At 39.9% G+C, this 13966-nt stretch overlaps 2 protein-coding genes across 2 annotated transcripts in view; one reads left to right on the top strand and one right to left on the bottom strand.

Annotated features, from left to right (window-relative positions):
- ZPLD1 (zona pellucida like domain containing 1) overlaps window positions 1-13966 on the bottom strand; it is a 405680-nt gene that overhangs the window by 376269 nt on the left and 15445 nt on the right. The window lies entirely within an intron of this gene.
- On the top strand, window positions 5987-7192 carry LOC122687466 (kunitz-type protease inhibitor 2-like). The gene has a single exon (XM_043892991.1). The coding sequence runs from the start codon at window positions 6312-6314 to the stop codon at window positions 7062-7064; it is 753 nt and encodes a 250-aa protein (XP_043748926.1). The 5' UTR covers window positions 5987-6311; the 3' UTR covers window positions 7065-7192.

Here is a 13966-nt window from a genome sequence, read left to right as displayed (position 1 = left end):
TCCAAAATTACTGCAGATGGTAACTGCAGCCATGAAAGTAAAAGACACTTGCTCCTTGGAAGAAAAAACTATGACCAACCTAGACAGCATATTAAAAAGCAGAGATATTACTTTGCTGACAAAGGTCCATCTTGTCAAAGCTATGGTTTTTCCAGTAGTCATGTATGGATGTGAGAGTTGGACTATAAAGAAAGCTGAGCACCAAAGAATTGATTCTTTTGAACTGTGGTGTTGGAGAAGACTCTTGAGAGTCCCTTGGACTGCAAGGAGATCCAACTGGTCCATCCTAAGGGAGATCAGTCCTGGGTGTTCACTGGAAGGACTGATGCTGAAGCTGAAACTCCAATACTTTGGCCACCTGATGTGAACAGTTGACTCATTTAAAAAGACCCTGATGCTGGGAAAGATTGAGGGCAGGAGGAGAAGGGGATGACATAGGATGAGATGGCTGGATGGCATCACCGACTCAATGGACATGAGTTTGGGTAAACTCCAGGAGTTGGTGATGGACAGAGAGGCCTGGTGTGCTGTGGTTCATGGGGTCGCAAAGAGTCGGACACAATTGAGTGATTGAACTGAACTGAACTGAAACACCATAATTCTAAATAATTTATAGCTTAAAGAGGAAGTTATGAGAGAAACTGGAAAATATTTTGAACTGAATGAAGACGAAAAATCAACATATTAAAATTTGTAGGATATAGCCAAAACAGTGTTTGGAGAAATATTTATTACTGTGTTTGCTTAGTCACTCAGTTGTGTCTCTCTGTGGCCCCATGAACTGCAACACACCAGCCTCCTCTGTCCATGGAATTCTCCAGGCAGGGACACTAAAGTGGCCTGCCATTCCCTTCTCTACAGAATCTTCTTGACCCAGGTATCGAACCCAGGTCTCTTGCTTTGCAGTACAAGAAAATTACAGACCAGAATACTTAATGGACATAAACACAAAAGTCCTTAACAAAATATTAGCAAATTAAATCCAACAAAAATATAAAAAGACAAATATACCATTACCAATTGGGGTTCCCCCTAAGAATGTAAGGGGGATTCACTATTTGAAAATCAATCAATGTAATCCATCATTCTAACAAGTTAAAGAAAAACAATCACATTATCATATCAATTAATCTAGAAAAATCATTTGACAAAATTCAGTTATCTTTTATGATAAAAACTTCCAGAAAACTTAGAATAGAGGGAAACTTCTTTAACTTGAAAGGATGCATCTACAAAAATCCCACACCATACTCAATGGTAAAAGACTGAATACTTTTCCTCTAAGATCAGGTGGAAGGCAAAGGTCTGAACTCTCTCCACTCTTATCCAGTTCAGCTCAGTTCAGTTCAGTCACTCAGTCATGTCTGACTCTGCAAACCCATGGACTGCAGCATGCCAGGCTTCCCTGTCCATCACCAACTCCTGGAGCTTACTCAAATTCATGTTCATCTGGTCAGTGATGCCATCCAACCATCTCATCCTCTGTCATCCCCTTCTCCTCCTGCCTTCAATCTCTCCCAGCATCAGGGTCTTTTCCAATGAGTCAGTTCTTTGCATCAGGTGGCCAAAGTATTGGAGTTTCAGCTTCACCATCAGTTCTTCCAATGAATATTCAGGGCCGATTTCCTTTGGGTTGAACTGGCTGAATCTCTTTGCAGTCCAAGGGATTCTCAAGAGTCTCCTCCAACACCACAGTTCAAAAGCATCAATTCTTCAGCATTCAGCTTTCTCTACAGTCCAACTCTCGCATCCATACAAGAACAGTATGTTCCAGCCAGTGTAATACACAAGAAAAGGAAATAAAGACATACAAATTAGAAAACAAATAAACAAAACTGTCTCTACTTGCAAATGAAAAAATTGTCTACATAGAAAATTTGAAGGAAGTTTTTTTTTAAAACAGGGGGTCTTCTAGAACTAATGAGTTGATTTAGCAGAATTCAGGATACAAATTCAAAATTCAAGTATTAACAGTACTTCTATATAGTAATAATAAATGATTGGACAGAAATTTTTTAAAACACCATTAAAAACAGCTCCAAAAAATAAGTCAGACAGAGGAAGACAAATATAAGTTATCACTTATATGTGAAATTTTTAAAAAATGGTACAAATGGCCTTACTTACAAAAGAAATAGTCACAGATGCAGAAAATAAATTTATGGTAAATTTAGGGTAAAGAAGGTGAGAGAACTGGGAGATTGGAACTGACATATACACTCTACTATATATAAAATAGATAACTAACTAGGACCTACCATATAGCACAGGGAATTCCACTCAATACTCTGTAATGGCCTATATGAGAAAAGAATCTAAAAAAGAGTAGATATGCATACATAGACAACTGATTCACTTTGCTATACATCTGAAACTAAAATGCAACATTGTAAATCAACCATATTCCAATGAAAAAATTTTAATTAAAAAAATAAAACAATTAGGTATCAATCTTTAAATACAGAATGAGTATGCTGAAAACTGCAGAATGCTGTTGTAAAATAAAGGAAGTGTAAAACAAATGAAGATATATGACAAATGCTATTCAGCAACAGACAAAGGAACAAAATAATAATGCATGTGACAACATGGATGAATTTTTAAAACATTATGCTGAATGAAAGAAGTCATACATGAAGGAGCACATTCTTTATTATTTCCTTTATATAATGCAAAATTAATATATTTCTCAGAATAACAGTTGCCTAAGGAGAATGATGATTGTCTGAAAGGAGGCATTGGGGATTTTGGTGGGGGAGATGATAGAAATGGTCTGTATCTTAATTTGCATGGCAGTTATACAAATGTATTCATCAAAATTCATTCAATTTTACACTTAGGATTTGTGAATTTGACCATAAACAAATTTTATCTAAAATATTATTTAATAATCTGTTCCCACTTCTAGACTTAAGCTTCAGAAATCTTGAGTCCAGACTCTAAGCTTCTTGTTATAAACACATCTAAAACCTCTGCATAATTTCTTACTGAACATCCTAAGAATATATTATCATTCCTTAATAACCTATTCCATTTGTCTTCCCTGAGGAGTTGCAAGGGGCTTCCCTGATAGCTCAGTTGGTAAAGAATCTGCATGCAATGCAGGAGATTCCGGTTCAATGCCTGGGTCAGGAAGATCCACTGGAGAAGGGATGGGCCACCCATTCCAGTATTCTTGGGCTTCGCTTGTGGCTCAGCTGGTAAAGAATCCACCTGCAGTGCAGGAGACCTGGCTTTGATCCCTGGGTTGGGAAAGGATACCCACTCCAGTATTCTGGCCTAGAGAATTCCATGGACTAGTCCCTGGGGTTGCAAAGAGTCGGACATGACTGAGTGACTTTCACTTTCACTTTCAAGGAGTTATAAGCTCTGAAAATAATTTTGTAGGCCATTCTTTCCATAAAGATGTGATTAGTTACTTTTTTAATATATTTTATTTTTAATTAGGGGACTTCCCTGGTGGCTCAGAGGGTAAAGCATCTGCCTTCAATGCAGGAGACCTGGCTTCAATCCCTGGGTGGGGAAGATCTCCTGGAGAAGGAAATGGCAACCCACTCCAGTATTCTTGCCTAGACAACCCCATGGACAGAGAAGCCTGGTGAGCTACAGTCCATGGGGTCGCAAAGAGTCAGACATGACTGAGTGACTTCACTTATTTTTAATTAGAGAATAATTACTTTACAACATTGTGATAGGTTTTGGCATACATCAACATGAATCCATACTAGGTATACACATATCTCCTTCCCCTTGAACATTCCTTACCACCTCCCTCCCCATCACACTCCTTTAGCTTGTCACAGAGCACTGGCTTTGGGTTCCCTGCATCATAAACCAAACTCCCACTGGTTATTTTACATATGGTAATGTATATGTTTCAATGCTATCCTCTCATATTATCCCACCCTCTCCTTCCCCAACTGTGTCCAAAATGTCTATGTCGCTTTTGCTGCGCGACAAGTAGATCATCAATACTATCTTTCTAGAATCCATATATATGTGTTAATATTCCATATTTGTCTTTCTCTTTCTGACTTAATACTATATAATAGGCTCTAGGTTCGTCCACCTCATTAGTACTGACTCAAATGTGTTTCTTTTTATAACTGAGTATTATTCCATTGTGTATATGTACCACAACTTCCTTATCCATTCATCTATCAACGGACATCTGGGTTGTCCTACCTACTGTAAATAGTGCTGCAATGAACAGTGGGGTACATGCGTCTTTCAATTCTGGTTTCCTCAGGGCATATGCCCAGTAGTGGGATTGCTGGGTCATATAGTACCTTTATTCCTAGTTTTTTAAGGAATTTCCATACTGTTTTCCATAGTGGCTGTATCAATTTTCATTCCCACTAACAGTGTAAGAGTTCACTTTTCTCCACACCCTCGTCAGCATTTATTGTTGGTAGACTTTTTGATGATGGCCATTCTGACCAGCGTGAGATGATACCTCATTGCAGTTTTTATTTGCGTTTCTCTAATAATTAGTGATGTTGATCATCTTTACATGTTTATTGGCCATCTGTATGTCTTCTTTGGAGAAATATCTGTTTTAAGTATGCACACTTTTTGATTGAATTGTTTTTTGGTATTGAGCTGCATGGGCTACTTGAATATTTTGGAGATTAATTCTTTGTCAGTTGTTTCATTTGCTATTAAATTCTCCCATTCTGAGGTTTGTCTTTTCACTTTGCTTATAGCTTCCTGCCTTGTGCAAAAACTTTTAAGCTTATTTAGGCCCCATTTGTTTACTTTTGTTTTTATTTCTATTCTAGGAGGGGGGTCATAGAGTATCCTGCTGTGGTTTATGCCAGAGAATGTTTTGCCTATTTTTTCCTTTAAGAGTTTTATAGTTTCTGGTCTTACATTTAGGTCTTTAATCCATTTTTAGTTTATTCTTGTGCAGGGTGTTAAGAAATGTTTTAATTTCATTCTTTTACACATAGTTGACCAGTTTTTCTCCATTGCATATTTTTGCCTCCTTTGTCAAAGATAAGGTGCCCATAAGTGTGTGGACTTATCTCTGGGCTTTCTGTCTTGTTCCATTGGTTTATATTTCTGCTTTTGTGCCGGTACCAAACTATCTTGATGACTGAAGCTTCGTAGTATAGTCTGAAGTCAGGAAGGTTGATTCCTCCAGTTTCATTTTTCTTTCTCTAGACAAAATTGCTTTGTCCATTCAGGGTCTTTCTGTGTTTCCACACAAATTGTGAAATTATTTGTTCTAATCCTGTGAATAATACCATTGGTAGTTTGATAGGGATTGCACTGAATCTATAAATTGCTTTGGGTAGTGTAGTCATTTTCACTATATTGATTCTTTCAATCCAGGAACATGGTGTATCTCTCCATCTGTTTGTGTGATCCTTGATTTCTTTCCTGAGGTACTTGTAATATTATAAATTTTCTGAAGTAACTCCTTGATAAAATTTCAAACAAGTCTGGTGGGGGAGCTGTCCATGAAAGAAGGCAGAAGAGGTAGAAAAGATAGAATTGATATTTGGACAATTTGCTCCTGACTTGGGGTTTGAAAATGGGTAGAACTCCACAAGAACTCCAAAAAGCTCCCGGTGAACCTGTGAGAACAGTATAATAGTGATAAGAAGAACTTAGGAAGACAACTGACAAGGATGAGTAAATTTAAGTTTTATTTCTTTTTTCACAACATTTCATCTTCTTTTTTCCATACAGGTCACCACTGAACCAAACTGCTCTTTTTATAAGGAATATTGGGTTTCTGCTGATAAGGAAATCAGTCCTTTCATGTTAAGACAACTTACATATTGGTAATGAGAGAAAGATGTCGGCAAAATGTTAGATCGCTGTGTTCACCTTTTAAAGATATCTTCATTCCTCTCAAAAAGTTTTTTGAAGTTAGTTGGCTTATGGCCATGGGTCCACTTTCCTACCCTTTCCCTGGTGACCACCATCAGTTCTTTGGCCTCCCTGCTATTTATGTGTCACAAGAAAGGATCCGCCATTACCTCTGGCGCCCACCGAGGGTCTGGGGGTGTGGTGGGGTTCTGAAGGGTAGAGGGAGTCCGGGGCGAGTGAGGAGCAGAGGAAATCATCGTGGGCACAGGAAGTAGAGTATCCGCACACCGAAAGACCGAGAAAAGGGCTTCCTGGAGATTTCCTGTGTGGCGAGGGCAGAGAAGCGCCCCACAGACCCCTACGAGCGCCCGCACTTGAACGCAAGGCCCTCCAGTGCGCGTGCGCAGCGAGGGTCTTCCCGCACCTGCTCGCGAGACCCCAACGACCAGAGGCTGGAGGCCTCTCCCCTGGGCTGCCGCGCGGAGTCCGTCATGGCGCAGCTCTCTGAGCCGAGGCGGTGCGGGGTGCTCCTCGCCCTGCTGGCATCGCTGCTCCTCTCCGGGGCTGGGGCGGCCGACAAAGAACGTGGCGTCCACGATTTTTGCCACCTTCCCAAGAAAGTGGGAAGATGCCGGGCCTCCTTCCCTCGGTGGTGGTACAATGTCACTGACGGATCCTGCCAGCAGTTTGTGTATGGAGGCTGTGACAGGAATGACAATAATTACATGACCAAGGAAGAGTGTCTTGCTAAGTGTGCTGGTGTCACAGAGAACACCGTCGATGAGCCGACCAGGGATAAAGCAGATTCTTCTGTCCCAAGTGTTCCCAGAAGGCAGGATTCTGATGACCTCTCCGATGATACTTTCAGCTATGAAGAACACTGCATTGCCAAGGCTGTCACTGGGCCTTGCCGCGCAGCCTTCCCACGCTGGTACTTTAATGCCGAGAAGAACTCTTGTGATAACTTCATCTATGGAGGATGCCGGGGCAATAAAAACAACTACTGCTCCAAGGAGGAGTGCATGCAGCAATGCTTCGGCAAGCAGTTGTATCCTGCCCTGCCCTTCGGCAGTAAAGTGGTGGTCCTGGTGGGGCTGTTCGTGATGGTCCTGATCCTGTTGCTGGGAGCCTCCGTGGTCTGCCTGATCAGGCTGGCGCGGAGGAACCAGGAGCGCACCCTCCGCACCGTCTGGAGCTCTGCGGATGACAAGGAGCAGCTGGTGAAGAACTCTTACGTCCTGTGAACCCCCGTTGCCCAGGGGCTGCCCCCTTCCACCCCCTGCTGATGAAGAGAATCTGGGAAGGGAGGGGAGACGAGTGTTGAACGCATGTGTGCTTTTTCAAATAGAGTGATTGATTTGTGTTTGCGCGATCATTAGGGCTTTTGGTCTGTTTGTTCTTCCACAAGGTGAGAGGGCTGCTCCCTGGCCCCCCAGGTGGGTTTGCTTTAGAAGTCCTCTAAGTGAAGGGCTGTGCACAGTGCAGGTGGTCTGGCCTCCATCTGAGTCGGTTCCTCTTCGATTTCTTTCTTGGCTCCAGGTGTAGTTTTCTTTGCTTATGTTGAATCCTGTTGCCTCCTTTCCCATCACAATAGTGATGTTTTCAGAGTTTGTTTGTTGTTGTATTTTTTTAAGTAAGCAGAAACATGGTTTTTTTAAAATTAGGATTCTGAAAGGAAGAAGGTAAAATGTACAAGTTTAATAAAAAGGGGCCTTCCCATTTAAAAAAAAAAAAAAAGAAAGGATCCTCCACCTCCACTGACCTCAAGACAATTTTCAGAGAGAGTTGTAAATCATAACTTATACATAAAATCTTTAATAATTCTGATGCATATGCTTTGTGATGGTAGGATTCTGTGGGAAATGAATACAGGAATAATCGCACACTTGATTTAACATAGTGCAGAACAGAAATACCAGCTCCAGATTGGCAAGATGATTCATGATCCAAGTCAATTAGTTCAGAGGAAACAGCATTTCAGAGTCATGGGTGACCACAAGAATTTTAAAACTCTAGAAACAGGCAGAAATTTGGGGGCAGGGAATTTTCACATGGCTTGAAACGAGAAGCTGACAAACTTCTATCTCTAGAGAAATCATCTGGCATAGGGATGACTTGTGAAATGCCACATTAATTAGGAAAACCTCCTAAAGATTCCAAAGGGGACACTATCTTCTGAACAACAGAAAGATTGTCCTGGCTTATGCTATGTTTAAAGAGATTTTTCATTCTCATCTAGGATGCATGGCCCCCAATAGCCACCAAGTGATTTAGGGAAATTTTCTGGTGCCAGTTTATTAATACTTTCTGAACAGCTCAGCCTTGATAAAAAGCAATCAAAAAAATTATTATGCATCTCTGTAATACCAGGAAGCTAATTCTATTTCTATGCCAATAAGCCCAACTAGCATTAAAAGAGAGTTGTTTGGCTTGTTTGTTTGACTGATTGTTCCAAGGGTGGCAATACTTCTGAGGGGGTTGGGAAGAATGTCCTTTGGCTCCACCCTAGTTGAGGTTCAGTGAACTTGACTATGGTCCTCGTAAGCACCTTGATTTGACATTGACACTGAAGAAAAACAATCATTATTCAAAAGAAAAAATATAGAAAAGTTTGAAATTGACTATTAAGCAAAAAAATATTCCCTTTCCTGATAGTTCTAAGTGAGTGTTCTCTTCTCCTTCATTTGACTGTGCTCATGAGTAAAATAAGATCACTAAGGATAAATATAATCAATATGGCTTACTATAATCAATCTATATCATCTATACAAAATTTCATGATACATGTTAATTTGCTAAATATAACTTATAATTTGTAAAGTGCTTGCTACTAAAGGGATACTATACAAAGTATGAACTAAGTGAAATGTGTCTTTGACTCCCCCACATGTTGCCTTTCTATGATTTTTTCCCCATTCCCTATATCCTTCGTCTAGACCACAAGTCACATGAGGCTACTTAAATTTTAATTAAAATTAAATAAAATTTAAAATTCAGTTCCTCTGTTGCACTGGCTACATTTCAAGTGCTCAGTCATCACATATACCTAACAACAACTGTAGTGAATAGTGCAGATAAACAAGATTTTCATCATTGCAGAACGTTGGTCTTGCCTTTTAAAGCTTCTGTGATCCCTCTTTGGCCAGTATTCTCCCCACCCAGGTTATGGCTTACCAAGCATTTCCTCATGTTTTCCTTTCTTCTACTTTTATTACTTTCATAACTTTTCTGAGTTTTCTCATGGTTCGCCACAGAAAATTCTGTTTTGCAATTCCTTCTTCGAAAACCTTCCTCAAAACTTAAATAACTGGATAAACTAATTCATATCTAGACAATTTGTGGATGCACAGAGTCGACATGTTGTTTCTCCCAAGTAACATGTTTGTATCGTATTAGAAAGCTTCTAGAGATTTACATGCATTTACACAAAGGGTTGATTCTAAAATGCGTGGCTTTGAGCACCATGGTAACGGGAATCTTGGTGAACAGACCTCACAGAGCAAGAGCCTTTAGAGCACATTTCAAAGTACCTCATCCTGTTGGCCTGCACGCCTATAACAGCCTTGGGTCACTATGTTATTTTGTCTCCTAGGAGTTCTGGGAAATCTGTGTCACCACATAAGAAGTATAATTATGCATCTGACACAGAGTAGGGATAGTAGGTCAAAAGATGTTTGTTTTGCTTGTAACCATGAAAATTTTTAGAGCTCAGGGTGGGGTTTGGGTACCGTAATCCATTTATTCTTTGCCCATTCTGGGCTTCTTGCCAAGGCATCATACAAATGACAATCATTAGCAAAAATAAGAGATAATATAATATTCTTTAATAATAGGTTGACAAATGTTCCCTTCTACCCCAACAAAGGGCTCTGACAAAAACTGAGCTGGCAAATGCAGCTTAGGCCAGAGGACATTTAAAAAAGAAAGTAAAGAAGGAGGCAAGGAACTGGCAACTATGCCGGGACAAAAGTCTTCTTTATCTGTTTACCACAAGCTGCAAGAAGTAAAGGTAAATATCCACCTCCCAAGAAGGCTTTTGTTCTCTTAATGTGTTCCCAAAAAAAGAGGTAGAAGAGAAAAAGAAGGTAACTGGATCTGAATCAAAAGCAAGTCATAAGCCATTCATAGTGCTCCACATTCTAGATTCAGCTGATTGATTTCCTGCAGTGTCATTTAACTTGATCTCTAGACATAGGAATTTATATAGAACCAAATCTAACTGCATCTTCACAAGAGGAATAATCAATAGGATCTCTCCAGTGTTTATTTTGGATTTTAGGGGTTTTTTTTTTAATATTATTTCTTATTTGTCAAAGAATTAGCAGCACACAGCTTTAACAGTGGAGTAGTGCTAAAAGGTTAACAAAAAGGCAGCACTCTAATTTCACTGTGACCCTCCCCAGAAACTACCACTTTCATCTCTTCTTAGCTGGTTTTTCTGGGTTTTTTTTTTTCTGGTAGTTATCAGAATATGTCTAAATACCATTTTACACTATTATCACTCTAAAAAATTTTATTATAGAAAATGTGAAACACATAAAAAAGTTAGAAAATAGCATGATGAATCCACTCCAGGGACCCATCACTTGGCCAATCTCCAATCATCTAAACAACCACTCATTTTTTGACCCACTCGTCTCACTGTATTTTTAAGTAAATAGAAGATATTGATATATCAGTTTAATTTTAAATATCTCAGTATATATCACTCGAGGTACAACATTTTTAAAAATCTTTAAAAAAATATAATCACAATACCATTATCCCACTTCCAAATTTAACAATTATTCCTAACTATTATCAAATATCCAGTTATTGATATTTTTCCAGCTGCCTCATAATTTTTTATATTTGGTTTATATAAATCAAGATGCAAACACAATTCTCTTTTCTCTGTGTCATTTAAGTCTCCTTTCTTTTAAGCTACGGCAGGCAATTTTGCTCCCAGGGACTATTTGATAATCTCTAGAAACATTTTTGGTGGTCACAACTTAGAGGCAAGAGCTCAAAACTCCAATGGCTTCTGGTTGGTAGAGACCAGAGCTGCTGCTAAAAATTCCACAATGCAAAGGATAACCCCAACCACAAACAATCACTTAGGCCAAAATGTCAATAGTGACAAGGTTGAGAAACCCTCCACCTCTCAACCCTCCCTCCTTATTTCTAGATCAACAGACCACTAGATTTTTTCCTGCCTTCTGGACTGGCTAATTGAATCCCCATTTTGTCTTATGACATGGTCCTCATTCTCTATAACTTGTATAAATTAGAAATAAAAAGGGAATAATTTAAAATATTAAACCAATAGAAAACATATGAAGTAGTAATATTTCTGTGTGAAAATGTGAATCAGGCAGTTGGATAGATTATGCTGAAATAGCCTACAAAAAGGGCCACAAAACAATGCTACTTTATACAGTCAGCAAAAAAAAAAAAAGACCGGGAGCTGACTGTGGCTCAGATCATGAACTCCTTATTGCCAAATTGAAACCTAAATTGAAGAAAGTAGGGAAAACCAATAGACCATTCAGGTATGGCCCAAATCAAATCCCTTATGATCATACAGTGGACATGAGAAATAGATTCAAGGAACTAGATCTGATAAGAGTCCCTGAAGAACTATGGATTGAGGTTCCTGACACTGTATAGGAAGCAGTGATTTAAAACCATCCCCAGGAGAAAGAAATGCAAAAAGGCAAACTGGTTGCCTGAGGAGGCCTTACAAATAGCTGTGAAAATAAGAGAAGCAAAAGGCAAAGGAAAAAATGGAAAGATATACCCATTTGAATGCAGAGTTCCAAAGAATAGCAAGGAGAGGTAAGAAAGCATTTCTTGGTGATCAATGCAAAGAAATAGAGGGAAAAAATAGAATAGGAAAGACTAGAGATCTCTTCAAGAAAATTAGAGATACCAAGGGAACATTTCATGCAAAGATGGGTACAATAAAGGACAGAAACGGTATGGACCTAACAGAAACTGAAAATATTAAGAAGAGGTGGCAAGAATACACAGAAGAACTATACAAAAAAGATATTAATGACCCAGATAACCATGATGGTGTGATCACTCAATAAGAGCCAGATATCCTGGAATGAAAAGTCAAGTGGGCCTTGGGAAGCATCATTATGAACAAAGCTAGTGGAGGTGATGGAATTCCAGTTGAGCTATTTCAAGTCCTAAAGGATGATCCTGTGAAAGTGCTGCACTCAATATGCCAGCAAATTTGGAAAACTCAGCAGTGGTCACAGGACTGGAGAAGGTCAGTTTTCATTCCAATCCCAAAGAAAGGCAATGCCAAAGAATGTTCAAACTACCACACAATTGTACTCATCTCACACGCTAGCAAACTAATGCTCAAAATTCTCCAAGATGGGCTTTGACAGTATGGGAACTAAGAACTCCCAGATGTTCAACCTGGATTTAAAAAGACAGAAGAACCAGATATCAAATTGCCAACATCCGTTGGATCACTGAAAAAGCAAGAGAATTCCAGAAAAACATCTATTTCTGCTTTATTGACTACGCTAAAGCCTTTGACTGTATGGATCACAACAAACCATGGAAAATTCTTCAAGAGATGGGAATACCAGACCACAGAAAGCTGAGCACCGAAGAACTATATGCAGGTCAAGAAGCAACAGTTAGAACTGGACATGGAACAGAAGACTGGTTCCAAATAGGGAAAGGAGTATATCAAGGCTGTATATTGTCACCCTGCTTATTTAACTTATGTGCAGAGTACATCATGAGAAATTCTGGGCTGGATGAAGCACAAGCTGGACTCAAGATTGCCAGTAGAAATAGCTGTCACCTCAGATGTGCAGATGACACTATCCTTATAGCATGAAAGCAAAGAGGAACTAAAGAGCCTTTTGATGAAAATGAAAGAGGAGAGTGAAAAATCTGGCTTAAAATTCAGCATTCATAAAACGAAGATCATTTCATCCAGTCCCATCATTTCATGGCAAATAGATGAGGAAACAATGGAAAAAGTGACAGACTTTACTTTCTTGGTCTCCAAAATCACTGCAGATGGTGACTGCAGCCATGAAATTAAAAGACGCTTGCTCATTGGAAGAAAAGCTATGACAACCTGGACAGCATATTAAAAAGCAGAGACATTACTTTGCCAGTTCAGTTCAGTTCAGTTCAGTCGCTCAGTCGTGTCTGACTCTTTGCGACCCCATGAACCGCAGCACGCCAGGCCTCCCTGTCCATCACCAACTCCCGGAGTCCACCCAAACCCATGTCCACCGAGTCGGTGATGCCATCCAACCATCTCATCCTCTGTCGTCCTCTTCTCCTCCTGCCCCCAGTCCCTCCCAGCATCAGGGTCTTTTCCAATGAGTCAGCTCTTCGCATCAGGTGGCCAAAGTGTTGGAGTTTCAGCTTCAACATCAGTCCTTCCAATGAACACTCAGGACTGATCTCCTTTAGGATGGACTGGTTGGATCTCCTTGCAGTCCAAGGGACTCGAAAGAGTCTTCTGCAACACCACAGTTCAAAAGCATCAATTCTTTGGTGCTCAGCTTCCTTCACTGTCCAACTCTCACATCCATACATGACCACTGGAAAAACCATAGCCTTGACTAGATGAACCTTTGTTGGCAAAGTAATGTCTCAGCTTTTTAATATGCTGTCTAGGTTGGTCATAACTTTCCTTCTAAGGAGTAAGCATCTTTTAATTTCATGGCTGCAGTCACCATCTGCAGTGATTTTGGAGCCCCCAAAACTAAAGTCAGCTACTGTTTCCACTGTTTCCCCATCTATTTGACACGAAGTGATGGGACCGGATGCCATGGTCTTAGTTTTCTGAATGTTGAGCTTTAAGCCAACTTTTTCACTCTCCTTTCACTTACTTTGCCAACAAAGGTCTATATAGGCAAAGCTATGGTTTTCCAGTCATCATGTACGGATGTGAGAGTTGGACATAAAGAAAGTTGAGCACTGAAGAATTGACATTTTTGAACTGTGGTGTTGGAGAAGACTCTTGAGAGTCCCTTGGACTGCAAGGAGATCCAACCAGTCAATCCTAAAGGAAATCAGTTCTGAATATTCATTGGAAGGACTGATGCTGAAGCTGAAGCTTCAATACTTTGGCCACCTGATGCAAAGAGCTAGCTCATTTGAAAAGACCCTGATGCTG

Source organism: Cervus elaphus, chromosome 31 (assembly GCF_910594005.1).
Source record: "Cervus elaphus chromosome 31, mCerEla1.1, whole genome shotgun sequence".
In the NCBI taxonomy this organism is placed as follows: Eukaryota; Metazoa; Chordata; class Mammalia; order Artiodactyla; family Cervidae; genus Cervus; species Cervus elaphus.
This window is presented reverse-complemented; position numbering and strand designations above follow the sequence as displayed.

Coding starts and splice junctions, on each gene's coding strand:
- LOC122687466 (XM_043892991.1), top strand. CDS start 6,312: ATGGCGCAGCTCTCTGAGCCGAGGCGGTGCGGGGTGCTCCTCGCCCTG.